Source organism: Rhinoderma darwinii, chromosome 3 (assembly GCF_050947455.1).
Source record: "Rhinoderma darwinii isolate aRhiDar2 chromosome 3, aRhiDar2.hap1, whole genome shotgun sequence".
NCBI lineage: Eukaryota > Metazoa > Chordata > Amphibia > Anura > Rhinodermatidae > Rhinoderma > Rhinoderma darwinii.
In genome coordinates, this window is record NC_134689.1 from 243,985,520 (window position 1) to 244,013,153 (window position 27,634).

The 27,634-nt window shown below is 43.2% G+C and overlaps 1 protein-coding gene across 1 annotated transcript; it reads right to left on the reverse strand.

Moving 5' to 3' along the window:
- Positions 1–627: 627 nt before the first annotated feature.
- LOC142748008 (regenerating islet-derived protein 4-like) lies at positions 628–27,214 on the reverse strand. The gene is made up of 5 exons (XM_075855127.1): positions 27,145–27,214; positions 23,663–23,760; positions 2,582–2,719; positions 1,216–1,330; positions 628–695 (listed from the first exon to the last, which is right to left on the reverse strand). The coding sequence occupies exons 1-5, from the start codon at positions 27,212–27,214 to the stop codon at positions 628–630; spliced, it is 489 nt and encodes a 162-aa protein (XP_075711242.1).
- Between the last annotated feature and the right edge of the window lie 420 nt (positions 27,215–27,634).

Consider the following 27,634-nt stretch of genomic DNA (forward strand, 5'->3'; position numbering starts at 1 on the left):
TACATGCCAGGTAACATTCTGACCTTGGTACCAAGTTTCTACAATCCTGTGATATCCCCGATGCCATTAGTAAATAACAGGAACTGTGCTTATTGTAAGAAATAAAACATCTTCTCGAAAACTACTGGTTGGGGAACATGAATAGCTGCACTATCACATTCGGGAGATTCGCCATAGCATACTTCTTTTATTTATGTAAAAGAGGATGGGATCTTATCACAAGGGGTAGCGTTCTCTGAAGAGATATTAGGTAATGTGTCCTCTCTCTTGTCTTGAGATCCTCCCTTTGAGCTAAAAGATGTATGGGATAGCCGATCTCACAAATGGGATGTGAAAGGGGCCAAAGTTGGATGTACATTTTACCATATTGCTGCTGGACTAGAAGACTAGATAATCCATGAAACGGACAGTTTAGCTATAATCAAGTGGCAAAAAAAAATTGGCATTAAGTTACTTAGGTTGTTAATCACACGTGTCAAAAAGCATAATCTTTTCTATGTTTAATGCAATAAGAAACACGAGGCGCATATTCATAGCACAGAGACCATATTTACACACATAGTAAAAATGATGATGTTCAAATTTTTATTAGAATAACATGGAGAAAGGAAACATTGTACATCGACATCAAGGTTTGAATTTACAGACATAGTTCTTGAGTCCTTTACACGCAACATCGTTCCATTTTTTATATTCTAAAGAGAGAGAAGAGAGGGGAATGTTACAAATGATAAACACATTGAATACATCATAGTAACTGGTATAAGTGTAAATGGGACACTGTTCATGTTGTTGTATACATCTACATTGTCTTGCTGTTTGTTAAATATACACTACATGGCCATAAGGTCCATAGAATCAAGTGACTCTCCATACATTCTACACACAGACTTTTGGAACACAACAGCTTCAATAGCAAATAGCATTCAGTTTTTAATAGATCTCAGTCAAACCCTTTTTATATGCCTTATTGGGGAATAAGGACAACATAGAGGGGGGGGGGGTGTGCAGGTTCGGGACCCCAAAGATTCTAAAGAGCGAACTGGTCCGTCCATGTATTACATGGTCAGCCAATTATTTTAAATATATTCCCAGATAACAGCCAATCCCTGGGATTTAAAGAAGTCAGGCATCTTCTACTTAAGTAGGTGTTGTATTCACAAGAAAACCCCTTGAAAGGAAGTGAAGTACATTTTTATCTAAATATTCACTCACTTGATCCACTGACTAGCACTACGCAAAATTCTTTTCCTTTGGTATTATCTGGAACACCGGTTTTCCAGGCATGATAATTAAACATGGAGCCATCCGTCCATTTCCAGCGGCCATTCTGCAAACGAAAACATGGGCAACTAGATGTTAAAAAACCTGTACCATTTCTGATAGGTACATCGTACATGTGGTTACCACAAGGATTTACTTCTTAAAACCAATTCATTTTGGATATGTGCCTCCACTTTCACAAGGCACTCCTAGGCTTTACCCTCTTTAGAAATGCATTCTGCCATAATAATAACAATCATAATCGTTATTAATATAGCACCATTATATTACGCAGTACTTTACAATTAGGAAAGCAAAATTATAAATAATCAAATCAAATTAACAAACTAAGAAAAGTCCTTGCCCATAAGAGCTTACAATCTAAGGCCCCATGCACACGCCCGTAAAAAGTCTCCGTAATTGTGGACCATAATTCTGTCCACAATTACGGACCCATTCAGTTCTATTGGCCGCGGACACCTTTCCGTATCGCTACGGATGGGTGACCGTGTCGTAGAAATGTTCAGAAAATTCTAGAACATGTCCATTCTTTTGCATTTTACGGGTCCATGCTCCCATACATTGTACACGGGCTGTGATTACGGGCACGGCCGGGTGCATGGGGCCCAAGAACTTCTACTACGTACTAAACTAAGTAGCAAAGAAAGTACAGAAGGAAACGCATAAGGAAGAGCAGCCTTGAAGCTTAAAATACTGCTCTACCAAGTAACATACTGTGCAGCTTAGGAGAACATGAATATTTATGAGCACATGTAAGTTTTTTTTATTTGGATTTAGGTGCACTTTCCATTCTGACCATTATATAACTTGTTTTTGTCATTTTTCAGCAGTTTCCCCTCTGCAGGCTCCATCTCTAATTGTCAGCTGTGTCCAATACACAGCACATGGAAGAGAGGGGATTCTGCTCCCCTATCTCTCCCACACACAGAAGGAGCATGCATTAGAGACATTATACCTAATTAATGTGTTGCTATAAATTCAGCTCTGGGGTGAGGTAGTAGAACACTTACTAGGAGATGCAGCAGTGTCTGTGTGTTTCTCTGCTTCTCTCTCTGCAGCAGCTTCCGCTTCCTACTCCCCCTTCATAGACATCTATAGGCAGCAGCTGAAACCTGATCTCTCAGTGAAGCTGAAAATCTGTCTCATCTCTGCCTTTCTAAATACGAATTTTAGAAGTGAATTGAGAGTTTAGTGATCAGTGCAGGGGGAGAAGGAGAGGAGTCCTCGTACTATTGATTTTTGGAAAAAAAAAAGTTTAAATAATAGTTACGCTTTAAACAAAATGATTTTTACAAACCTTGTCAGGGTCATGCAGACCTATCCACGCTCCTTCTGAATTCTGGCTAGCAGACACATGACTTGCAATGATTGCTGCCTCAGAATCATCCATGATGGAGGCTAAGTGGGCACCATGTCCATAACTTCCACACTCATACTAAAAAACCAAAGAGAATATAAGTAAATTATTTTATCCTGTATTGTTAATCCAGTAGAAGGCAAGAAAACCTATGAGGTAGAAATTAACTAACAATATCAATTAAAGGTAAAAATCTAGTAAAATAATAAAAGATTAAAAGTATTCATAAGGAGTCCTCTATACCCCTTAATGAATAAGGGTATGTTCACACGCAGTGTTTTCAGGCGTATTTCGTGGCGTTTACGCCTCGAGAAACGCCTAAAAAAACGGAAGCTGAACGCCTACAGACATCTGCTCATTGAAATCAATGGGAAAAACAGCATTCAGTTCATACAGGGCGTCTTTTTACGCCGCTGTTTTAAAAAACGGAGCGTAAAAAGACGTTCCGTAAAAAGAAGTAGCATCTCACTTCTTGAGGTGTTTTTTGGAGCTGATTTTCCATTGAACACTATGAAAAACGCCTCAAAAGATGCCTGAATATAAGCCTCAGGGTATGTTCACACTGCCTCTTTTCAGACGTTTTTCTGGTCGGAAGTGGTCAAAAAACGGCTGAAAAATCTGAAGCAGAACGTTTCCAAACATCTGCCCATTGATTTCAGTGGGAAAAACAGCGTTCTGTTTCAACGGGCCGTTTTTTTACGCGGCTGTTTTGAAAAACGGCCGCATGAAAAAACTGCCGCGAAAAGGAAGTGCAGGTCACTTCTTGGGACATTTTTGGAGCCATTTTTCATTGACTCTATAGAAAACAGCTCCAAAAACGGCCGTAAAAAACGCAGTGAAAATCACGAGTGCCTTAAAATACGTCTGAAAATCAGGAGCTGTTTTTCCTTGAAAACAGCTCCGTATTTTCAGATGTTTTTGCGTTTGTGTGTGAACATACCCTCAAAAGAAGCACCAAATTCATTTTCAGCTTCAAAAACGCCTGAAAATCAGGAGCTGTTCTTCCTTGAAAACAGCTCTGTGTTTTCAGACGTTTTTGAGTTTGTGTGTGCACATACCCTAACTTTTGCAAGCAGTAAGTTTGTAGACAGTGTCTGAATAAGTTCAGATGGCTACCCAGCAACAAGTGTCGTTGCCTGTGGTGACCCAACCAAGTTCCTATGGAGACCTAGTGATGTTGCTCAATGTAGAACAGAAGTGTTGCTTGCAAATATTGCTACATGCAACTAGCAGTTCAGAGCTCAGATTTCTTAATCTGCTCTGGAGAACTGAAAGCTGCACAGTGATTGGTTGCCATGGGCAACAAGAACAGTTTTAAACTTAGACAGTTTTGATAAATGAGGACCCTAGTCTTTGTTAAAGAAAAACAGACCAATGAAGGGTTTGCGTGAGATGCTCTTTGAGATTCTAAATCCATGTGACCATTCAGTCATTTCAGGAACCTGCTTAAAATTTATGATACACACATTTTCTTAGCTCATGTGATTTTTAAATCTCCCAAATTCACATAAATATTTCTAACCTGTCCATAGAGTAATAGAGATCAGTTACGTAAAATGATTGTACAACAGGTAGCATGGATAGCACATGACATATATGCCTAGTGTCGTACTGAGATTTCTTGGGCTGGCCCCCTATTAATACAGAACATGCGCATGTCTACTTTTAATTTCATTGTAAACTTTATCATTGCACACACAGGACCAGGGCCGGTTTTAGACAAATTGTGGCCCTGGGCAAAGTTGGGGCTCCAAATGCTGAATTACTGTATCAATAATGCAGTCAATTCAGAAGGCGGTGTGCAGAGAACTGCATCGCTGATTTTTTTAGCGTGTCCAGGAGTGTTGCAAGCCCCAAAGCATATGTCCCCGCTCCCTCACAGTAAATATTATCTATGGGGGCGTTCCCAGAAGAGGATGGAGTAGGACGGACAGTTCAGAGCTCCTCCACCATTCAGCCTAACTATGTGGTTCATAACTTATTTAGCCTTCTAAATCATACCCACGATGGTGAGACAATCAGCTAAGAAGCCAGACAGCAAACTGGCACCCTCTGGAACACCCGCTGCTGGGACTTTGGATGTCTTCCTGCACTCAGACTTGGTGGCAGACCATGCGCCATTACCCGCGCCTCCACAAGACACTGTGTCACAATCCTCCTGGTGCCCGTTGGAGTCTGAGGATGGAGATCGACCTCCGGGGACTGCAGTGTCTAAATCAGCAAAAGCCAATACTGCGGTGCTCCAAGAGCAGCCTCCTGAGTCATCTTCTTACACAGCCTTTGATCCTACGAGGCCTCAATCGGAGACGCTCGATTTCCAGCTGCCACTTCCTATTTCACAGCGGGACCCACAGGTCAGTGACTTGCCAACAAATCTTGTAGACCTTCAACTATCACCTAAAACTCCATGAACCCAGAAAGGTGATATTCTTTCTTCTAAACGCTCTAGGGACTCGAGGTGGTCATGGCAGGAAACTGAGCTGGAGGATCCCTCCACCTCTAAATCTCCACGTCCCCACAGATATGCACCAGAATCCCAGCCATGGCTCTCATCATCGGCCTCTGAGAGTCCTACTCCTAAACTAAATGACTTGCAATCATACCTAAAACAACTTCCTACCAGGGTTGACTTTAAAACACTCATAACTGAGGTAAAACTTACTTGTAATGCAGCCATCGCCACGGTGCGACAAGTCATCCAGAAAATCTCCCACAGAGTAGAATCTCTGGAGGATGATCATGATTCCACTCGCCAATACGTCTCCCAGCTACAATCCACAGTTATGGCCCAACATAATGCTATCTCTGATTACCACAAACATCTTGAAGACCTAGACAATAGAGGTTGACGTCATAATATTAGAGTCCGTGGTGTACCGGAAGCTGCACATAAGGATCTGAAAGGAGTTCTGGCGACCATATTTAACAACATTTTAGGAGTCTCTGCTGAACAAACTATAAAACCGGACAGGGCACACAGAGCGCTGAGACCCAAACGCACTTCTCCCCTACCAAGGGACATCATTTGCTGTGTCACTGACTATAGACTTAAGGAAACTATTATGGCTAAGGCCAGAATTCAAAGATCTATTCAATATGACAGATCCACCATCCAACTGCTAGCTGATCTCTCCTGGATCACCTTGCATAAGCGTAGACAATAGCGCCCTTTACTATCTACACTGAGAGTAAACAATATTTTATACCGATGGGGATTCCCGTTCAGTCTTACGGCCAGATGAGCGGGTCGTTCCGCTGTCCTCAGAACATCATCGGACATTTGAACCTTCTGTGATATACTGGACATTCTGGTCCCGAAACATCCCAATTGGGAACTTACTCCACCACCAACTCCGCCCCCTCCTGTCTGGCAAAAAGTGTCTCCAAAGAAGAAATCCAACACTTCATGGGGTCCCACATTTGACCGGATGAACAAGCCGCCATTTCAGCAATAAGAACTTTGTTCCCTTAGGCTAATAATCTTTCTATCATCAACGATTGCCTCGACCGCATTGTATGTTTATTTAATTGTTTTCCACTTCTTTATATAGGTTGTGGGGGAGGACCGATATTGAGGGTTGTGTAAGATCTCTATGTCCCCTTTACAGGGGTGGATGACCGCGTTGCCAACAGCTTTGGCTTCCAGTGGTTCTTCTCCGTTGTGAAGACACTCTGCTTTTCCAGTGCACCTGGTGCAGCTTGTGCTCTCGTTGTTATTTGAATACAAGAATTTCTCTATGTTGCTAGTCTCCGTCTGGGATATCATTCCCATTCATAGTCACATAACCGGCTTGGTAACGAAATGTTGCTTTACATGGTGTAGCGTCTACGGCCACGGACCGTCGGGATTACTTACCCCCGACGGCCGCAGCCATGGATCTGTGAGCACTGGCCCGCATCTCCTTCCCAGGAGACGCCAGCTCTCACCTCCACTCTGTTATGCTGTGTCCCGTAGGGTGCTCGTGCCCGGCCTTAAAGGACCAGCTCGCACATGAAAATAATCATCAATTAACCCATGATCACCCTGGACTATAAAAAGGGCTCTGCCCTTTCTCTCATTGCCTGAGCGTTGTTGTGTTTACCCGTGTTAGTCTTGCAAATTATCCCTTAGTGTTATCCTGTTCCCAGTGTTCCTGTATCCCATGCTACTGTTGTTCCTGTGTCTTAGAAAGTTGGAGTCATGTTGTGCCATCGGTCACACCTGCTGTGTTACACCACGCCTGGTGTCTGCTGCCCGGGTCCCATCTGAGCCTAGCTGTTTGTACTGTCTGAACTGCTACAAATACCCTTGTGCTTGGACTATATAAATATTGACTTGGTACACTGTTTGGCCAGCTGCTATCCCGCTACGGCGGTACGGCCCAGTGGGTCCACATACCCACAGATCGTGATACATGGTTTTCTCTATTGTCTTTTTTTGTATGTCTATGTCTTCTCTCTGTGGATTGGGATTTCAAGTCTACTGGTCCGGCACATCTTCGCAGCTCCCCCCTCTAGGTACAGGTCAGTCTACCCTCAGGGCCTCTCATTGATGTATGGTTCTCTACTCACAGATTTGTCATGGCGCGTATAGTTTCTTTGAATGTTAAGGGACTAAATTCCAATGTTAAGCGCCGCCTAGTGCTCAGAGAAATGAAAAATCTGAAGCCGGATATTGCCTTTCTCCAAGAAACGCATCATGACAAAGCAGGTTTTTCACGTTTGCAGCTACTCAGAATAGGAAAAAGGCAGGAGTAGCAATTTTAATATTTCGAGATTGCCTATTGCAGGTCACTAGATCGATTTCTGACTAGCAGGGAAGGTATGTCATCCTCGTGGGGACTCTTAAGGGTACCCCGATCACTTTATGCAATGTATATGCCCTAAATACGTTATAAATTCCCTTCTTGGAGAGAGTTTTGGCTAAAATTACCCGCTTGCTATCTACCACTTTAGTTATAGGAGGTGACTTTAACCTTCCTCTCTCTGATACCCTGGATAGACAGTCCCTCCATACGCCATACCCGCCTTTAGAACTACGTAGACATATATCGACACTTCGTCGATTGATCCGTAAATATAACTTATATGATTTATGGCGAATCTCCAACCTGACGGCTAAACAATATACAGTTTATTCACATCCGCACACCACGCATACACGTCTAGATTTCTTTCTAGGAAATCTCCCCGGCCTTCGTTCGTCCTCCAATTTTGACATTGGCCCTATTACATAGTCAGATCACGCTCCGGTCATTCTAGACTTTTGATTTACGGACTACCAGGCTCTGCCATTGGAGAATGAACGAATGTCTACTTAAATCCCCAATCCATAGGGAATCCCTTAAAACTCATATTTTACTCTTAATAAAGATTCGACCCCTGAATTATCCACAATATGGGAAGCACACAAAGCAGTCCTCAGAGGGCAATGTATATCCCTTTCTTCTCACCTCAAACGAGACACTACTCAACAAATACTAGCCCTGACTACCACTTTATGTAAATTGGAAAATAAAATGTCCCTTTTCCTCTCCACATCTACCCTTCGACATATTGTTGAGATAAGGGGCAGGTTGAAAGATCTCTCTATTGCCAAAGTAGAAAAGTTACTAACGTATACTAAACAACGATATTATGAAAGAGGAAACAAGGCACATACGTTACATGCAGCCCAATTACCAGAGAGATCAGCTCGGTCTGCCCCTTCTGCACTCAGGGATGCACGGGGTCAGATGTTATATGACCCACACCAGCAGGCTAATATATTCCTCCAATATTACACAAAGTTATACTCCCTCTCATCACAACTCCCCGCTGACCCATCCATCCGTACCCAATGTCTATCGGACTATCTAAATACATGCCCACTTCTCACTATTACTTCCACCGACTCACTCATGCTCAACGCTCCTATTACTATAGAAGAACTGCAGGATACTGTAAAGGAACTTCCTAATGGTAAGTCCCCGGGCCCTGACGGGTTTCCGTACCTTTATTATAAAGTCTTTCAAGAATCTTTAACCCCACACATGTTAGATCTCTTTAACTCTTTCCTGTCAGGAGCCTTAATTCCCCATTCTATGCTTCATTCCTTTATTACGGTCATTCCTAAACCTGGGAAAGACCAATCTGAATGTGCCAGCTATCGGCCCATATCTTTGTTGAATGCTGACCTCAAAATATTTACCAAGATATTGTCCAATAGACTTGGCTCACTTCTCCCTGGTTTAATACACAAAGATCAAGTTGGGTTTGTAATGCATAGACAAGCGGGGGATAACACTAGACGTATGATTGACTTGATGGATGTTCTTACTAAAACTGATTCCCCAGGCTTACTCCTTAGTTTAGACGCAGAAAAGGCCTTTGACCGACTGAATTGGTCCTTTCTCTTTGCTACTTTGGAAAAAATAGGCATTTCTGGCTCTTTTCTTACTGCAATACACTCATTATACTCATCTCCAAATGCGGTAGTTAAACTACCACACGCGGTCTCCCAACGCCTAAATCTCTACAATGGCACTTGACAGGGTTGCCCCCTCTCCTCCCTTCTTTTTGTGCTCTGTGTAGAGCTATTGGCCTCCCGAATAAGGAATAATCCGGATTTCCAAAGGTATTATGGTATGGGATAGAATGTTTGAAATCTCTCTTTTCGCTGATGATGTCCTCCTGACTCTACGCAATCCACAATTTTCTTTACCTAACCTTCACTCGGTCCTAAATGAATATAGCCACTATTCAGGATATAAGATTAACAATTCTAAGACAGAAGCCCTACCAATTAATCTCTCACCGTCGCTTACCTCGACCCTGAAATCCTCCTTTGATTATACATGGAAAGAAGGCACAATAAAATATTTAGGTATTAAGCTTACCTGATCCTATAACACCTTTATACAAATAAAAATTGTTCCCCCTTCTTCCAAGAAATTAATGGATTATTATCCAAATGTTCCAACCTCCCTCTTTCCTTCTTCGGTAGGGTGTCTGCAGTAATTCCTTACTGAATTATATTTGGGCAGGCAACCGCCATAGAATCCCAAGGTCAGTCCTACTTTCTACTATTTCATCGGGTGGACTGGCAGTCAGATACTATCTAGCTGTTCACTTGCGTAGGATCCCTGGTTGCGCCTCGTTACGTGCATATAATAAATGGACTGAAATTGAGAAACTCTGGATTGCCCCTACCATCCGAATTCACTGTTATGGTCTGGGGCTGTAGACACTTTTCCGATGACCTTATTTAGTTCAATGGTGTTTACCAAGAACATTTGGAAACGTTCTAATAACCTCCACTCTTTGTCCTCTGTAAAATCCCTGTATGACATCTTTCTTATTTACCCCTTCCTTACCTGACAGTCCCACTGCGAGGATGACTAAGGCCTTATTCACACGACAGTGATAAACGGCCGTGTGACGGCCGTTCTTTTAACGGCCGTCACACTGCCATTTTCAGAACAATGATGTTCTATGGGTGTATTCACACGGCCGTCTTTTTAACGGCCTGTGAATAATGTTCGTCAAAAAATAGGACATGTCGTATTTTTGGCCGTTTTAACCGCCTGACGGCCCCCATAGAAGTTAATGGATCAGTTTTTAATGGCTGTCAATACATGTAACAACCGTTAAAAACGGATCTGTGACATGGGGATTTGCAAGGGAACTACTAGTTCCCTTGCGGGCTATCGGCGGCTCGATGACACACACCCTCCGATTCACCGATGCAGCGCCGACTTCTCCTGGTCTGGTCGCTAGTCTCGCAGGTTCTGCATGATGATGATGTCATTGCCTTCGCAGATCCCGCGAGACTAGCCACCAGACCAGGAGAAGTTGGCACTGCATCGGTGAGTATGTGTCATCGCGTTGCCGCAGATCCCGTGAAGATGAGGGACTTTACCTGAAGAAGACAGCACTGCATCAGTGAGTACGTAGGGCATTCATGTCGGGCTGTGTGGCATCATATACAGGAGGGCTGTGTGGCATCCACAGGGGGACTGTGGGGCATCTACAGGGTGGCTGTGGCATCTACAGGGTGGCTGTGGCATCTACAGGGGGGCTGTGTGGCATCTGCAGGGGGGCTGTGTGGCATCTACAGGGGGGCTGTGTGGCATCTACAGGGGGGCTGTGGCATCTACAGTGAGGCTGTGTAGCATCTAAAGTGAGGCTGTGTGGCATCCACAGGGGGACTGTGTGGCATCTACATGGGGCTGTGTGGCATCTACAGGGGGGCTGTGTGGCATCTACAGGGGGGCTGTGTGGCATCTACAGGGGGGCTGTGTGGCATCTACAGGGGGGCTGTGGCATCTACAGGGGGTTGTGGCATCCACAGGGGGAGCTGTGTGGCATCCACAGGGGGGGCTGTGTGGCATCTACAGGGGGGGCTGTGGCATCTACAGGGGGGCTGTGGCATCTACAGGGGGCTGTGTGGCATCTACAATGAGGCTATGAGGCATCTAAAGTGAGGCTGTGTGGCATCCATAGGGGGACCATGTGGCATCCACAGGGGGGCCATGTGGCATCTACAGGGGGGCTGTGGCATCTACAGTGAGGCTGTGTGGCATCTAGAATGAGGCTGTGTGGCATCTAAAGTGAGGCTGTGTGGCATGTACAGTGGGTCTGTGTGGCATCATATACAGGGAGGTGTGTGGCATCATATACAGGGGGTCTGTGTCGCATATACAGGGAGGCTGTGTGGTATATACGGGGAGGTGTATGGCATATACCAGGAGGCTGTGTGGCATCATATACAGGGGGGCTTCTGTCCGACTCCCAGCTATTAGCAGCCATGGTCTGTGCTGCGATCTTAAAACTCTGTGTGCTGCTTTAGAAGCTCCCCCTCCAGCCCCCCTTCCCTGCTCTACACACCTCTCCTCCTTCTGTTCCTGCTGCTGCTGTTACCAGTCGGGACGTGGCGTGAGGGACGTGAGGGAGGGGGAGAGGAGTCTGTCGGGGGGCTCTGTGTCTGGCTGTGAGCAGGAGAAATGCTGAGTGAAGGCTCACACCCCATCAACCTGCTGAACGCCCTTCACAAATATCCTACATAAAAGGTAAGTGTGTGTTTTACGATGTGTACTTTATATGTGTATATTGTGCATATTCATGTGTGTCTGTGATGTGTACATGTGTGTGTATGTATGTATATACAGTGTGTACGTACGTGTATATATAGTGTGTGTGTGTGTATATATAGTATGTGTGTGTATGTATGAATGTATGGATATATAGTGTGTGTATGTATGCATGTATTTATGTATATATAGTGTGTGCGTATGTATATATAGTGCGTGTGTATGTATGTATAAATAGTTTTGGTGTGTGTGTATGTATGTATATATATATATATATAGTATGCGTATGTATGTATGTATGTATGTATGTATATATCTCAATTAAGTCCACTATCCTCAGCAGGAATTGACATGCTGCGGCACGAAAAATACGCACCGCAGGACAAAATTTCTGGTCGGAAATTTTACGCAGCGTCTGGATGAGATTTGTTAAATCTCACTCACTTTGCTACTACTGTATTCTGTGTATTTTCCGGGCGGAAAATACGCAGCAATTACATTACGTGTGGACAAGCCCTAATATAGTAGCAGCAGAGTAGATTAGATGTGAACAATTCTCATCCACACGCTGCGTAAATGATAAGTGGAAAAAAAAAGCTCAGAAATTGATCTGCGGTGCGTTTTTTTAATGTGCAATTGTATTTGCGTAAATGCTGCTTATTTGTTTCGGGTTTTCCCTATTTAATTCAATGGGAAAGTAAAACCAGCAACAGATAGCAGATGTTATGTAAAAACGCAATTTAGAAAAAATAATAATCTTATACTTGCCCAGAATTCCGTTTCTTCGTCCGGGTCGGCCTCCTGGTATGACGTTTCACCCCATGTGAGGGCTGCAGCCAATCTCAGACTGCAGCAGTCATTGGGATAAAATGTCATCCCAGGACTGCTGTGTAGCACTATATACAAGGAGGAGGAATGCAGTGTGGCACTATATAAAAGGAAGGGAGCGCTGTGTGGCACGATATACAAGGGGGGAGTGCTGTGTGGCTCTATCTATAGGGGGCTGTGTGATGCTATCTATAGGGGGCTGTGTGATTCTATCTATAGGGGGCTGTGTGATGCTATCTATAGGGGGCTGTGTCTGGTGCTATCTGCAGGTGTGTGTGTGTGTGTGTGTGTGTGGCGCTATCTACAGAGGTGTGTGTGTGTGGCGCTATCTACAAGGGGTGGCGCTATTTTTAGGGGGGCTGTGTGTGGCGCTATCTACAGGGGGGTGTGTGTGTGTGGTGCTATCTACATGGGGGGTTGGCGCCATCTACAGGGGGCACTGTGTATGTGGTGCTTTACTTTACAGTTTGTGACACAATTATATTCAGGGGAGCAGTGCATGGTGATATATTTAGGGTCTGCAGAAATGGGTCATGGCCGGGAGAAGTCGTCATGAGCTCTGGACTGGATGGAGAAGAAAAGAGGAAAAAAAACTACTAGCATCTGAGACGTCGTCACCTGTGAGTCACTGGATTTGTAGAGAATCTGTCCCCTCTCCTGACATGTTTATTATAGGAAATCCTTGTATTCCACATAAAGTCTTTGTGCAGTCCAGGACTGATAGACAAATTGGTGTTACCAATCCCCTTGTCAGGAGGATGTGTCCCTACCCAGTGTGATACTGTCAGTATGTAGGGACACAGCCCTGTGAAAGGGGAATCGTAACACCCATTTGTTAATGCTTGCGCAAAAAGATGGTGTTAGCAATAGTTATACAGGGTGGTGGTGGAGAAGATGGGCCCAAGTTTGGGTAACAGCCCAGGGCCTATGGTCTACTTAATCCGCCACTGCAAATAGTGACGGAATAATGCCCCCATACTGTTACTGAATAAAAACCACTATACAAAGACCAATATTACCACCAAATGGTGATCACATAGTGGTAGATGCCAGTTATACACAGGATCACTTCAGACGATATAAGTGATTACAGCACATTTATGTCCAGTAACTCACAGGTGATGTTTTCTCTAATTAGAGTCATTCACTTTCCCTTTTTTTCCTCCATCCGACACAGACCACTGTGACGACTTATTCCTGCCACGACTCGTTTCTGCAAAATTTGGCACACAGACATATCGGTTTCTCGCTTTTCCAGCATCCTCCCCAACTATACCCCATCTTCTAAACAAACTTGCAATCAGGGCCAGCCTTAGGATAGATGGCGCCCCGTGCAAAATTTTCTTTTGGTGCCCCACCTCATCATAAAAAAATGCCCTATAAAAAAGTATAATGCCCCACACAGTATTATGCCCCTTAAGTGCCCCAACACAGTATAATGCCCTCATAAAGTCTAATGCCCCTTTAGTGCCCCCCACACAGTATAATGGCTCTTTAGCAGCCCCATACAGTATAATAGCTGCCCCATACATTATAATAATAATATTTAATCATGCATATTATAACTCCTTTAAGGACACAGTATTTTGTCCTCTAAGTGTGCCCACACAGTATAATGCCCCTGTTGTGCCTCTACACAGTATAATGTCCCTTTAGTGGCCCCCACACAGTATAATGCCCCCTTAGTCGCTCCCCCACAGTATAATGTCCCCCCCTGGGTGCCACACACAGCCCCCTTGTAGATAGTGTCCCCCTGTAGATAGTGCCCCCTGTAGATTGTGCCATACAGCCCCCCGCTGCTACAGCGGTAGTTATGCCGAGAGCAGAGAAGGAGCGCCCGGGCGGAGAAGCAGCTGCAGAGTTGCTGGACCCAGGTGCTTCAGAAACACAATCAGAAGGGAGCCAGCGCAGCACCCCCTTCCACCTGCTCGAGTGATGCGCGCTGCTTGATGGCACACCCAAAAGGCCGGCCCTGCTCGTAGTCCACGGTCCCCCAGATGGTAATATTGATCCCTCAGTGCTCGACACACTAAAAGTGCCCCCTCAGTATCCATGCCCCCTTTGTGCCCCCACACAGTAATAATGCCCCCTTTGTGCCCCCTACAGATAGTGACACACACAGCCCCCTGTAGATAGCGCCACACACACAGCCAGGGCCGGCCTTAGGTTGGATGGCGCCCTGTGCGGGACTCTCTATTTCCGCCCCTACACAAACCAAAAATTAACCACATATATAGACATGCACATACTGGAACATATATACTGTACATACATAAACAAACTTGCAATCAGGGCCAGCCTTAGGATAGATGGTGCCCCGTGCAAAATTTTCTGTCGATGCCCCACCTCATCATAAAAAAATTCCCTATAAAAAAAGTATAATGCCCCCACAGTATAATGCCCTTTATAGTGCCCCCACACAGTATAATGCCCTTTTAAGTGCCCCAACACAGTATAATGCCACCTAAGTGCCCTCACATAGTATATTGCCCCCATATAGTCTAATGCCCCTTTAGTGCCCCCCACACAGTATAATGGCTCTTTAGCACCCCCATACAGTATAATGCCCCAATAGCTGCCCCATACATTATAATAATAATATTTAATAATATATATTATAAGAGCCGGCCTTCGGTTGTGCGGGACTCTCTATTTCTGCCCCTCCACAAACCAAAAATTAACCATATATATAGACACGCACATACTGGAACATATATACTGTACATACATAAAGACATATATTTACACATACATGCAAATATACATACACACATCTGGAATATATACATATAGGTAAATATATAGACGTGCAGACAAATATACTCACACCGGCAGATAAATACACAGACAGGAACATATACAAATACATAAAAGGCACATATACACAAGCACAAAGACACATTCACAAACAGACCCATATATATCCAGTACAGATAATGTCATAGATTTCACGTGCAGCCCTATGTAACACCACAGATAACACACAGTAATAACTGAGTACAGATAATGTAGTAGACGTTACCTGCAGTCCTATGTAATACCACAGATAACACAGTGATAACTCTCTGAGTACAGATAATGTAGTGGATGTTATCTGTGTGTTATCTATGGTGTTACATAGGACTGCAGTGATAACTCTCTGAGTACAGATAATGTAGTAGTGTTACCTGCAGTCCTATGTAACACCGCTGATAACACAGTGACAACTCTCTGAGTACAAATAATGTTGTAGATGTTACCTGCAGTACTATGTAACACCACATATAACACACAGTGATAACTCTCTGAATACAGATAATGCCGTAAATGTTACCTGCAGTCCTATGTAACACCGCTGATAACACAGTGATAACTCTGAGTACAGATAATGTGGTAGATGACAACTATACCCACAGACACATACAAACACACACAGAGGCATATGTGTATATATATATATATATATATATATATATATATATATGGGCAGCAGGGTATATAAGGGGCAGCAGGGTATATAGGAGGCATCAGACTATATAAGGGGCAGCAGGATATATAGGGGGCAGCAGGGTATATAGTAGGCAGCAGGTTATATAAGGGGCATCAGGATATATAGGGGGCAGCACAGATATAATCGTTTTACCTGTTCTACTTTAATATTAAACACACACTTTTACTAAGAGACCTAAACACATGCAGAGACATACACACACTGTAACATATACACATACAAACACAGAGACGCATACTATATACACAGACAGACACACATACTGTATACACACAGACACCATCTCTCCTTGCTGACAGGATCACAGGCTTCGTGCAGAACGGGCTGTGGGCGGAGCTTCCTCCTCTTCTTAGGTTCCGCGGCTCTTATTTACTCCATGTGTGTAACTAAGAGCAGAGAGTAGAGGCAGAGCCCAGTGGCGCCCCCTACATGCTGAGAGGGGGCAGCCCACTGTGCGCTTGCACACCCCTAAGGCCGGCCCTACGCACAGCCCCCTGTAGATAGCGCCATACACACAGCCCACCTTGTAGATAATGCCACAGCCCCCCTTGTAGATAGTGCCACGGCCATCCCGCTTGTAGATGCCACACAGCCCTCCCCGTGTATAGTGCCACACAATCCTCCCCATGTATAGTGACACACAGCCCTCACCCAGTATAGTGACACACAGCCCCCTAGTAGATAGTGCCACACTCCCCTCCCCCTGTAATGTGCCACACAGTAACCCCCCCCCCTGTTTTAGATACACAGCCCCCCCAAAAAATAAAGAAAATGTACTTACCTAGCCCCATTCCCATGGCGGACGGAGCGCTCCACAGCCTCCAGATGGGACCCTTGCGTAGGCCAGCATGATGCAGTGACTCATCACGCCGGACTGCATAGGTGTAACGTCTATGGCCGAGGGCCGTCGTTCAGACTTGCCCTCTGACGGCCCCGGCCATGGACGTCTGTGTTCTCGGTGACATCTCCCTCCAGGGAGACGCCCGCACTCACTTCCGGGTTCTGGGACTGTCTCCCGTAGGGCGCTCGCTCGTGCACGGCCTTAAAGGGCCAGTACGCGTCCAGTTATTATTAATCAGTAATTAGCCCAGAATACTTCTGGACTATAAAAAGGGCTCTGCCCACTTGATCCTTGCCTGAGCGTTGTTGTATGCCTAAAGTTTGTCTTGCAAATGGTCTCCCAGTGTTTTCCAGTTCCCAGTGTTACCCGTTCCTGCTGCCTGTATCCCATGCTACCGTGCCTCTGTGCCATCTACAGTGAAAGTCAAGTCGTGTCTTCCGCTGCATCGACTGTGCCATCTACAGTGAAAGTCAAGTCTAGTCTTCCGCTGCATCTACTGTGCCATCTACTGTGAAAGTCAAGTTGTGTCAACGCTACTGTCTACATTGCCTCAGGTACCCTTTCTGGACTATAGACATTGTTTTGTACCTAGTTGGCCAGCTGCTATCCCGCTACGTGGTACAGCCCAGTGGGTCCACACCCTGCACCGTGACAGTAGGGACTCTGTCCCAGCGTCTTATAGGCTGCAGGCATAACGTGCAAGCCTATAGTATTCAATTGTATCTGCGTCCTGCCTAGTTTGCCCTCCCCTAAAGCTGGTCCTGCACAGGACATGATATCAATAAGGTCTAATATGTTATACGGGAATCAACCCACATAAAATGACAAATGATTGCATGTAAAGTCAAGTCCAAATGAGGATTTCTGACGGACCTTTGGGGCCTATTATTGTTTCAGAGCCAGGTGCCCACCAAAGGATTTTCTGGTTCTCTGGTGAGCCAATCTGACCCTGTATATGCCTATTTTTTTTGTCTCAATTTGAATGGTATATTCAATACATACCATATCTCATATGCACAGTTTACCTATAAAATGAAAACCACCTGCCTAATATTGTGCAGGTCCTCTTTGTGCCACCAAAACAGCACTGACCCATCGAGACATTGACTCCACGAGACCTATGACTTTGTCATGTCGTTTCTGGCACCAAGATGTTAGCAGCAGATCCTTTAAGTCCCATAAATTGTGAGGGGAAGGTGGTTCTCCATGGATTAGACTTGTTTTTCCAGCACATCACAGATGCTGGAATGCATTGAGATCTGTGGAATTTGGAGGACAAGTAAACAACTTGAAATCTTTGTTATGTCCCTCAATCGATCCCTGAAAAATATTTGCAGTGGGGCAGGACACCTTATCCTGTTATTAATGAATACCATTGCCATGTGGTGTACTTGGTCTGCAACAATGTTTAAGTAGGTAGTACATGTCAAAGTAATATCCACACGAATGCCAGGACTTCCTTTGCTGGCTTGCCTTGTTCCCATAGTGCATTTTTGAGACATTTTGTCCTTAGGTAGGCAACGCACACGCACCCAGCCGTTCACATGATGTAAACGTGATTTACCTTGTTCCGTTGCTCCATGGTCCAGTTCTGATGCTCACGTGCCCATTGTGGGCGCTTTTGTTGGTGCATAGGGGTCAGCAAGGGCACTCTGATTGGTCAGCGCTATGCAGACTCAAATGCAGTAAGCTGCCATGCTCTGTGTGTTCTGACGTGATTATTACCCATGGCCCTGTCGCTGGTACTAACCAGTACTATACCGGGAACACCACACAAGACCTGCCATTTTGCAGCTGCTCTGACCCAGTCGTCTAGCCATCACAATTGCCCTTGTCAAAGCCGCTCAGATCCTTATGCTTGTCCATTTTTCTCGCTTCCAACACATCAACTTCAAGAACTGACTATTCACTTGCTGCCTAATATATCCCACCCCTTGATAGGCACCATTGTAATGAGAAAATCAACGTTATTCACTATACCCGTCAGTGGTTTTAACATACACATATTTTTTTTGAAGAACGAGATGTATTATTTAACAGAACTATTTTGGAGTATCTTATCTTTCCTACATTTTTGAGGGGTTAATAATAAGAAAAAAATATTCCGCCATTGTTTTTTGTGTTTTTATGTAATTTATCTTACTGTATAAATAATGTGTTAATTGCAGGTCGTTACAGGGGTACCAAATATGGATATTTTTTTTTATGTTTAACCCCTTCCCGCACCTTGACGTTAATGCACGTCAATGTGTGCAGTAACTTCGCGCACCTTGACGTGCAGTAACGTCAGTGCTTTGGCAGTTAACCGCCGCACGGCGCTACACCGCAGCGGTGGTTAACTGTGCAGGGTGTCTGCCCTGCTCTCCCCGTTGCCGATCAGCGGCCTGTCGCCGCTGAAATCGGCAATTAACCCCTTCGATGCGGTGGTCGATTGCGATCACCACATTGAAGAGGTTTACAGCGGATCGGCAGCCCCCCCAAATGTATTTGCGGGGGCTGGCTATCCTTCTCACGGCAACCAGAGGCCAGACAATGACCTCCGGGTTGCCATGTACGGAAGCCTCGGAGGAGCTCCTGTCAGTGTGACAGTTACGTCACAATGACAGTTAGAACACATTACACTACGTGTGTAGTGTAATGTGTTCTAGCAGCGATCAGAGCTGCAAGTCTAAGTGTCCCCTAGTGGGACAAGTAAAAAAAGTAAAAAAAAGATAATAAAAATGTTTTTAAAAAGTGCAAAAATAAAAGTTATAAGTGACATAAACAAGAACTGCTTTTTTTCCTATAGTAAGTCTTTTATTATAGGAAAAAAATTAATACGTTAAAAAAAGTACACATATTTGGTATCACCGCGTTCGTAACGACCCCAACTATAAAACTGTAATATTATTTTTCCCTCACGGTGAACACCTCGAGAAAAATAAACGAAAAACAGTGCCCGAATCACAATTTTTTGGTTACCAACCCTCCCAAAATATACAATAAAAAGTGATCAAGAAGTCGCATGTACGCCAAAATGGTACCAATACAAACTACAACCCGTCCCGCAAAAAACAAGCCCTTACACCGCGTTTTTGACTGAAGAATAAAAAAGTTAGCGCTCTGAGAATATGGTGACACAAAAAATAATTTATTTTATAAATAAGTGATTTTATTGCACAAACGCTGCAAAACATAAAAAAATTATATACATATGGTATCGCCATAATCGTACCGACCCGCAGTATAAAATATAATGGTAATTTATAGCCCAGGATGAACGCCATAAAAAAAAGGAATAAAAAACATTGTCAGAATTGATGGTTTTTGGTCACCTTGCTTGCCAAAAAATGGAATAAAACGTGATCAAAAAAATTTCTGGTACCCAAAAATAGTACCAATGAAAACTACAGATTGTCCCGCAAAGAATAAGCCCTCACCCAGCTCCTGTGGAGAAAAAATAAAACAGTTCTGCCTCTCAGAATATGGCGATGCAAAATGTGCAGAGTGTTCCAAAAGCGGATAAGATTGGGCACCATTTATCAGTGCGACACTGGCCACATATCTGCGGATTATTATTTATTTACCCCATTATTATACCCTCTTATTATAACCTGATGTACCCCGCACAGATTACATATGCCGCCACATTATAAACCGAAACACCAGTAAAACCCCAAACAGAACAACTACCAAGCTACATCTGCGCCCCAAAAGCCAAATGCCGCTCCCTCCCTTCTGAGCCCTGCAGCGTGCCCAAACACCAGTTTACGTCCATAGATATGGCATCGCCATACCCGGGAGAACCCGGTTAATATTTTATGAGGTATTTGTCTTCAGTGGCACAAACTGGGCATAACATGTAGTGCACTAAAATGGCATATGAGTGGAAAATTGTAATTTTCACTCTGCACCATCCACTGCACATTAACCCCTTCGCGCACGACGACATAGCATGTCGTAGTGTGGGGGGTGATGTATGGAGCGTCTCACGTGAAAAATAAAGAATTTAAAACGGCAAAATCACTGTTTTTTGGTCAACTTGGCTCTACCTAAAAATGTAATAAAAAGTGCTCAAAAAGTTGTATGTACCATAAAATTGTACCAATAAAAACGACCTCTCGTCCCTCAATAAATAAGCCCTCATACCGCTCTATTGACTGAAAAATAAAAAAGTTGTGGCTCTTGGAACGCGGGGAGGAAAAAACTAAAAAGGAAAAGAAAAAAATGGATCAGTCCAGAAAGGGTTAATTACTTTCTAATGAAAAACCATTTATGACCACACGTGGGGTATTGCCGTACTCGGGAGAAATTGCTTTACAAATGTTGGGCAGCTTTTTCCCCCTTTATCCTTTGTGAAATTGAAAAAATGCAACATTTTAGTGGAAGAAATGTTGATATTCATTTTCACGGCTTAATTCTAATAAATCCTGCAAAAGACTTGTGGGGTCTAAATGCCCACTATATCCCTAGATAGATTCTTTAAGTGGTGTAATTTCCACTTTTGGGGGGTTTCCACTGTTTTGGTCTCTCAGGGGCTTTGCAAATGCGACATGGCACCCAAAAACCATTTCAGCTAAATTTGAGCTCCAGAAGACAAATAGCGCTCCTTCCCTTCTAAGCCCTGCTGTGGGTCAAAACAGCGGTTTATTACCACATATGGCATATTTCCGTAATCGGAAGAAATTGTTTTACAAATGTTGGGGTGCTTTTTCTCCTTTATTCCTTGTAAAAATTAAAAATGGCTACCTTTTTTCAGAAAAAAAGTAGATTTTTACCTTTACAGAATAATTCCAATGAATTCAGCAAAACAACTGTGGGGTCAAAATGCTAACTTTACCACTAGAAAAATTCCTTGATGAGTGTAGTTTCCAAAATGGGGTCACTTTCCAATGGTTTCCACTATTTTGTTCCGTCCAGTGCATTTCAAACGCGACACGGCACTGAAAACTATTCCAGCAAAATCAGAATTTCAAAATCCAAATGCTGCTCCTTCCCTTCTGAGTCCTGCTGTGGGTCAAAACAGCAGTTTATTACCACATATGGGGTATTGCTATAATCGGGAGAAATTGCTTTACATATGTTGGGGTGTTTTTTCTCTGGTATTCCTTGAAAAAATTACAAATTTCTATGTTTTTTCAGAAAAAAAGTAGATTTTCATCTTCACATACTAATTCAAATAAATTTAGCAAAAAAACTGTGGGTTCAAAATGCTAACTATACCCCTAGATAAATTCCCTGAGGGGTGTAGTTTCCAAAATGAGGTCACTTTTGGGGGGTCTTTATTGTTTTGGCCCCACAAGACCTCTTCAAACCTGACATGGTACCTAAAATATATGCTAAAAAAAAGGAGGCCCCAAAATCCACTAGGTGCTCCTTTGCTTCTGAGGCCTGTATTTCAGTAAATTAGCGCACTAGGGCCACATGTGGGACATTTCTAAAAACTGCAGAATCTGGGCAATAAATAATAAGTTACATTTCTCGGGTAAAACCTTCTGTGGTATAGAAAAAAATGTATTACAAATGAATTTTGTAAAAAAAAAAATGAAATTTGTAACTTTCACCTCTACTTTGCTTTAATTCCTGTGAAACGCCTAAAGGGTTAAAACACTTTCTGAATGCTGTTTTGAATACTTTGAGGGGTGCCGTTTTCAAAATGGGGTGATTTATGGGAACTTTCTAATATATAAGGCCCTCAAAGCCACTTCAGACCTGAACTGGTCCTTGTAAAAATCGCCTTTTGAAATTTTCTTGAAAATAAGAGAAATCACTGCTAAAGTTCTTGTAACGTCCTAGAAAAATAAAAGAATGTTCAAAAAAACGATGCCAAACTAAAGTAGACATATGGGAAATGTTAACTAGTGACTATTTTGTGTGGTATTACTATCTGTTTTACAAGCAGATACATTTAAATTTAGAAAAATGCTAATTTTTGCACATTTTCTTCAAATCTTGGTGTTTTTTACAAATAAATATTGAATTTATCGACCAAATTTTTTCCCTAACATAAAGTACAATATGTCACGAGAAAACATTCTCAGAATCACTTGGATAGGCAAAAGCATTCCGGAGTTATTATCACATGTCAGATTTGAAAAATCGGCTTCGTCCTGAAGACCAAAACAGGCTCAGTCCTGAAGGGGTTAATCACTTTTATTCAATAAATACAAATTTAATGGAAAAAAAATTTGTTTATTCTTTATTTTCTTAGTATTTTATTTTTTTTTTAAACAACTTTATTAAACTTAATATTTTTACCTTTACTAAATAATGCATTGTAACACCTATCTATTCTAATGCATTTTTGCCTGTCATTAAAAAACTGACAGGCACCTATTATGCCATGCCTAAAGCATGGCCTTACAGGCATCTACATATGGTAACTATGGGGGCCTCTTAGGCCCCTGGCTGCCATATTTAACAGTTGGCCCCGCCATTGTGATGCAGGGGTCAGCCATGGGGAAACATAACTTGTTTTCATCACTTAAATTCTATGGTCGGTATTGACCATGGCTTTTAAGGGTTACTTGTCTAAAATCAAAGTTATCTCCATTCTCGAGCATTGCTGCAGGAGACCCGCTGTCAAACACAACCATCTTCCCACAGTTGAAGGTGCAGGAATAGGTCCTGTGCCATAAATGTATAGTGCATGGTGCAAAGAGGTTACTGTTATAACTGATCGGTGTAAATGAGGCTTAAATGAAACTTACGTTTATTTCAATTTTATATCACAGACTTTCATGCTTCCATCCTCTGGACCATTTCACATTGGATGGAAATAAATACATTTTTAAAAAATAGAAATTTGCAGCAGACAACATTATTTTATATACCTCTGCATCAGCCCATGATGCTGGGTTCTTGCTGACACCATAGCAGTGCGATCTGTAGAAGAACCAACCAGGGGGGCATGAAGAGCGGACAGAAGCAGCTTGAAAAGAAAAGAATAAGTGTATAATAGATGGCATATGGTAGTATTTCAGGTCATAATTTATCATCTAGTTTCCATAATTCTTTTAAATGATTAATTATATTATGTCTGTACTTAATAAGCTGAAAAGTGAAGGAAGTTAAATTGATCAAAAATAAAAAGTAAAGAAGGCGATGTAGTCTAAATGGATTAAAATGAAAGCGTAGTACCTATTGTGTAGCTATCATGTGGGATTACAGTTAGGGTATGTTCACACAGCCTATTTTCAGCCATTTTTCAGGCCGTAGGGTATGTTCACACGGCAAACAAAAAACGGCTGTAAAATACGGAGCTGTTTTCAAGGGAAACCAGCCTCTGATTTTCAGCCCTTTTTTATGCATCATGCGTTTTGTGCTGTGTTTTTTTTAGCTGTTTTTCTATTGACCCAATGAAAAACAGCTCCTCCAAAAACGGCCATGTAAAAAAACGCCGCGTTGGAATGAACCACCATTTTTCCCATTGAAATCAATGGGCAGATGTTTGGAGGCATTCAGCCTCCGTATTTTTAGCTATTTTTCGGGGCGTTTACGGCTGAAAATAAGCCATGTGAACATACCCTCACTGTGCTCGGCTCCTATAAAGACTAGTTATTGATGTATACATAATTAATGGAAGCTGTTAATATTACACTAAAACCAGAATATCATATGATTTATATTAGCTGAACCAAACAACTTTCAGACGGCAGTATTTTGGTTAGTATTTTGCTTCAGTATTTAAAGGGGTTTTCCAGGGACACAACACTTTTGAACTAATACTATATGTAAATATTGAATAAAGTTCCTAATATACATGCTGTATTAAATCTGAACTCATTTCTTCCTATTCTCCCTACCTCTGCCCAGCCGGAAGTTCTGCTTTTCATCTGTGTCTTTTTTTCTTTCGACACAGGCTCGTGCACGAGAGTTAGATTACACACAGACTTGTATCGATACCTCACTGACCTACGTAACGACACAGGGCTGTTCTTTACTAATTATTCCTCCCCTTCTTTTCGTCAATTTGCCCTCCGCACTAGTTCTCCACTCCCCTTTAGTTTTTTATCCCACCCACCGGCTTTATCTGAGGTGCGGTCACAGAGTCACGTGACCACACCTCAGCTAGCTAATGTAATCTCCATCATCCCTGTATATATGTAATCCCCATCATCACTCTAGATACCATATGTAAACCCCAACATCCATGTATTTTATAACCAGCACACTGCAAACACTAATGTCATCTGAGCCACTAAATATAAATAAATATGCTATACTGCTAAATCTACTTACAATAGGGAGGTTCTTAGCGCACATTTTGATCAAATTGGATGAGCCCACCTGCCACGACAAGGCGACCTCTATGAGGTGGGAACCTACGCTGGACATACACCCAGAACTGGGTCTAAGCCTACATATACTTGGGGATGGTAGGAACCAGCCTTAAACTAATTAAAATCACCCAGGGCAGAATGGGAGGAGTGCAAGATCAAAAATGGAGGCAGTAAATAACCCCACATATATGAATCACATAAACAAAACAAAAGTTTGAACAGGACAGTCAAACAAAATGAAACAAAACATGTATACAGGTGCAAGAACGCCTGTGACTGCAAATTTATACAGCACACAAGAAAGTGGCGACAATACACTGCGAACACTAATGCCACCTAAGCCACTAAATATAAATAAATATGCATTACTGCTAAATCTACTTACAATAGAGAGGTTCTTAGCGCACATTCTGATCAAATTGTGTGATCCCACCTGCCACGACAATTATTAATTTTATTTTATAACCCCCATGTAACGTTCGTGGTCGCTGACCACGAACTCCTTCCATCCAGTCGACGCCCTTCTCTCTAGAGATGGCTGAACTTACGGCCGTCCTGTTCCACAGTGACCTCAAGGGTGCGCTCTCGAGCTCAGTCCAGACTTAAGAAGCCAAAGCGCACGCAGGTGGGAGATTGAGATGATTGCTCCCAGAGCACCCTGGGCTATAAGAAGGGCCCAGCCCCTTCCTCCCATGCCTGAGCATCATTGTCGTACCCAAAGTTTGTCTATGCAAATGGTCTCCTAGTGTCTTCCAGTTCCCAGTGTTTCCCATACCTGTATCCTGTATCCCGTGCTATTCTGGTCAAGTGCCGTGCTGCATACCACGGCTGTCCTGCTACACCACGCCTGATGTCTGCCTGACGTCTGTCTGCTGCCTAGTCCCAGTCGAGCTTACCTTGCTACTGTCCGAGCTGCCACAGGTACCCTATACGAACTATAGATTGTTACCTGCACCCTGTTGGCCAGCTGCCATAACGCCAAGGCGGTACGGCCCAGTGGGTCCACGAACTCAATGTGACAGCCCATTATCCCTGAATATATGTAATCCCCATCATCACTGTAGATGCCATCGGGGCGGGCAGCTCGTGGGCACTGAGGAATAACATGAACCCAAAGAAAATGGTGCTGGCATTGAAGCATAAGCAAAGAATGAACAGGGCGGGCATTGAGGAGGCTGTTGTCCAATATGATGCCTCAAACCCGGGTATACGTCGGAAGTCCCGGGTTTGAGGCATCCTGTTGGTCCACCGCCTCTTCAATGCCCGCCCCATTCAATTCTTTACTTACACCTCAATGCCCGCCCCATTTGCTTCGCGTTTATCTTATTCCTCAGTGCTCGTGCGCTGCCCACCCTGAAAAACTTAGTGTCCCAGGAAAACCCCTTTAACAGCCAAAACCGGGAGTGGAACCGAAAGGACGGGTGCAGACGCGGTGGATAATTGTGTTACATGCACATTTTGTACCAGGTTTTACAGTGAATTTCATTGTATATATTGCAAAGAGGGAAATCCACTGAGAAGATTCGCAGCAATTCTGCAACAGAATGAGCATACTGTGGATTTGAAAATCCACAGCAAGCTCTACTTTCCGTGTGGAATTTATCTGATACATGTGAATGGGGTTTTCAAAACTTTTGAATTGTATTGTATTATACTGTAAATGTTTGTACATTTTCTGTAAATGTTTTGGACCCACTCCTGGTTTTGGCTTTCAAATTCTGATGCAAAACTCTGACCAAAGTACTGTCGTGTGAAAGCGGTCTAAGGCTTTTGGTTAGAGAGAACGACATATAGGAGTCAAGTCATGGCTACCTGAGGCCCTGCACATTATTTACGTCTCTTGTTCTGATCTCTAACCCCAGTGCTAGTGTTATTTTCTATTATCCATTCATCTAAATGATTTCAGGTTAATCCAAAAAGTAACAAGCATTGCTATATTGGTAAGCAATTGTTATATAGTATACAGGTGCTTGACTATGAGCATACATTATAGTTAGAATCTGTAAGGTAATCTATGAAAAGGAATAACTCACCCTCTGTGATCCCCACCATGATGAGTAAAACTCCCAGGACAGCGAGGGTGAATCCTGAGTGGACAGACATCGTGTATTTCTAGCAGGCGAGGACTGGGGAGTGAAGATGTCCTATAGTGGCTCAGGTTTCTATTAATATCTTTACAAAAGGTATTGGCATGTTTTGTTTGTTTTTTACCACTCTTTATAGTATAGACTTACAAGGGTGGTCATTTAACCTGGGAGCGGTCTTTGGTGGTGACTCTGGTGAGTCATATATTGCTAAACTCCAGTATGGATTAAAGCACACATGTTCCTGTCTAGAGCAACACCCTGATAAGAAAAGGACATCTGTTAAACAATCCTAATAATAGCAATACAGAATAAACTTCTTTAAATTCTAAATAATAAAAATAAAGCCTAGAAAACCTACTTTATAAAATCTTAATTGCTTGCTGCTAGCAAGAAAAAATAGTAATGATGAGCTTCCTATTTGGTTGTATCATTGAAC

What these genes read in the sequence shown, in the direction of transcription:
- LOC142748008 (XM_075855127.1), bottom strand. Translation starts at nt 27,214, where the DNA reads ATGTCTGTCCACTCAGGATTCACCCTCGCTGTCCTGGGAGTTTTACTC. An exon ending in CATGGTGGGGATCACAGAGG is followed by an intron (nt 23,761 to 27,144) that starts GTGAGTTATTCC and finishes TTTCTTTTCAAG; the next exon opens with CTGCTTCTGTCCGCTCTTCA. An exon ending in AGTGCTAGTCAGTGGATCAA is followed by an intron (nt 696 to 1,215) that starts GTGAGTGAATAT and finishes CTCTCTCTTTAG; the next exon opens with AATATAAAAAATGGAACGAT.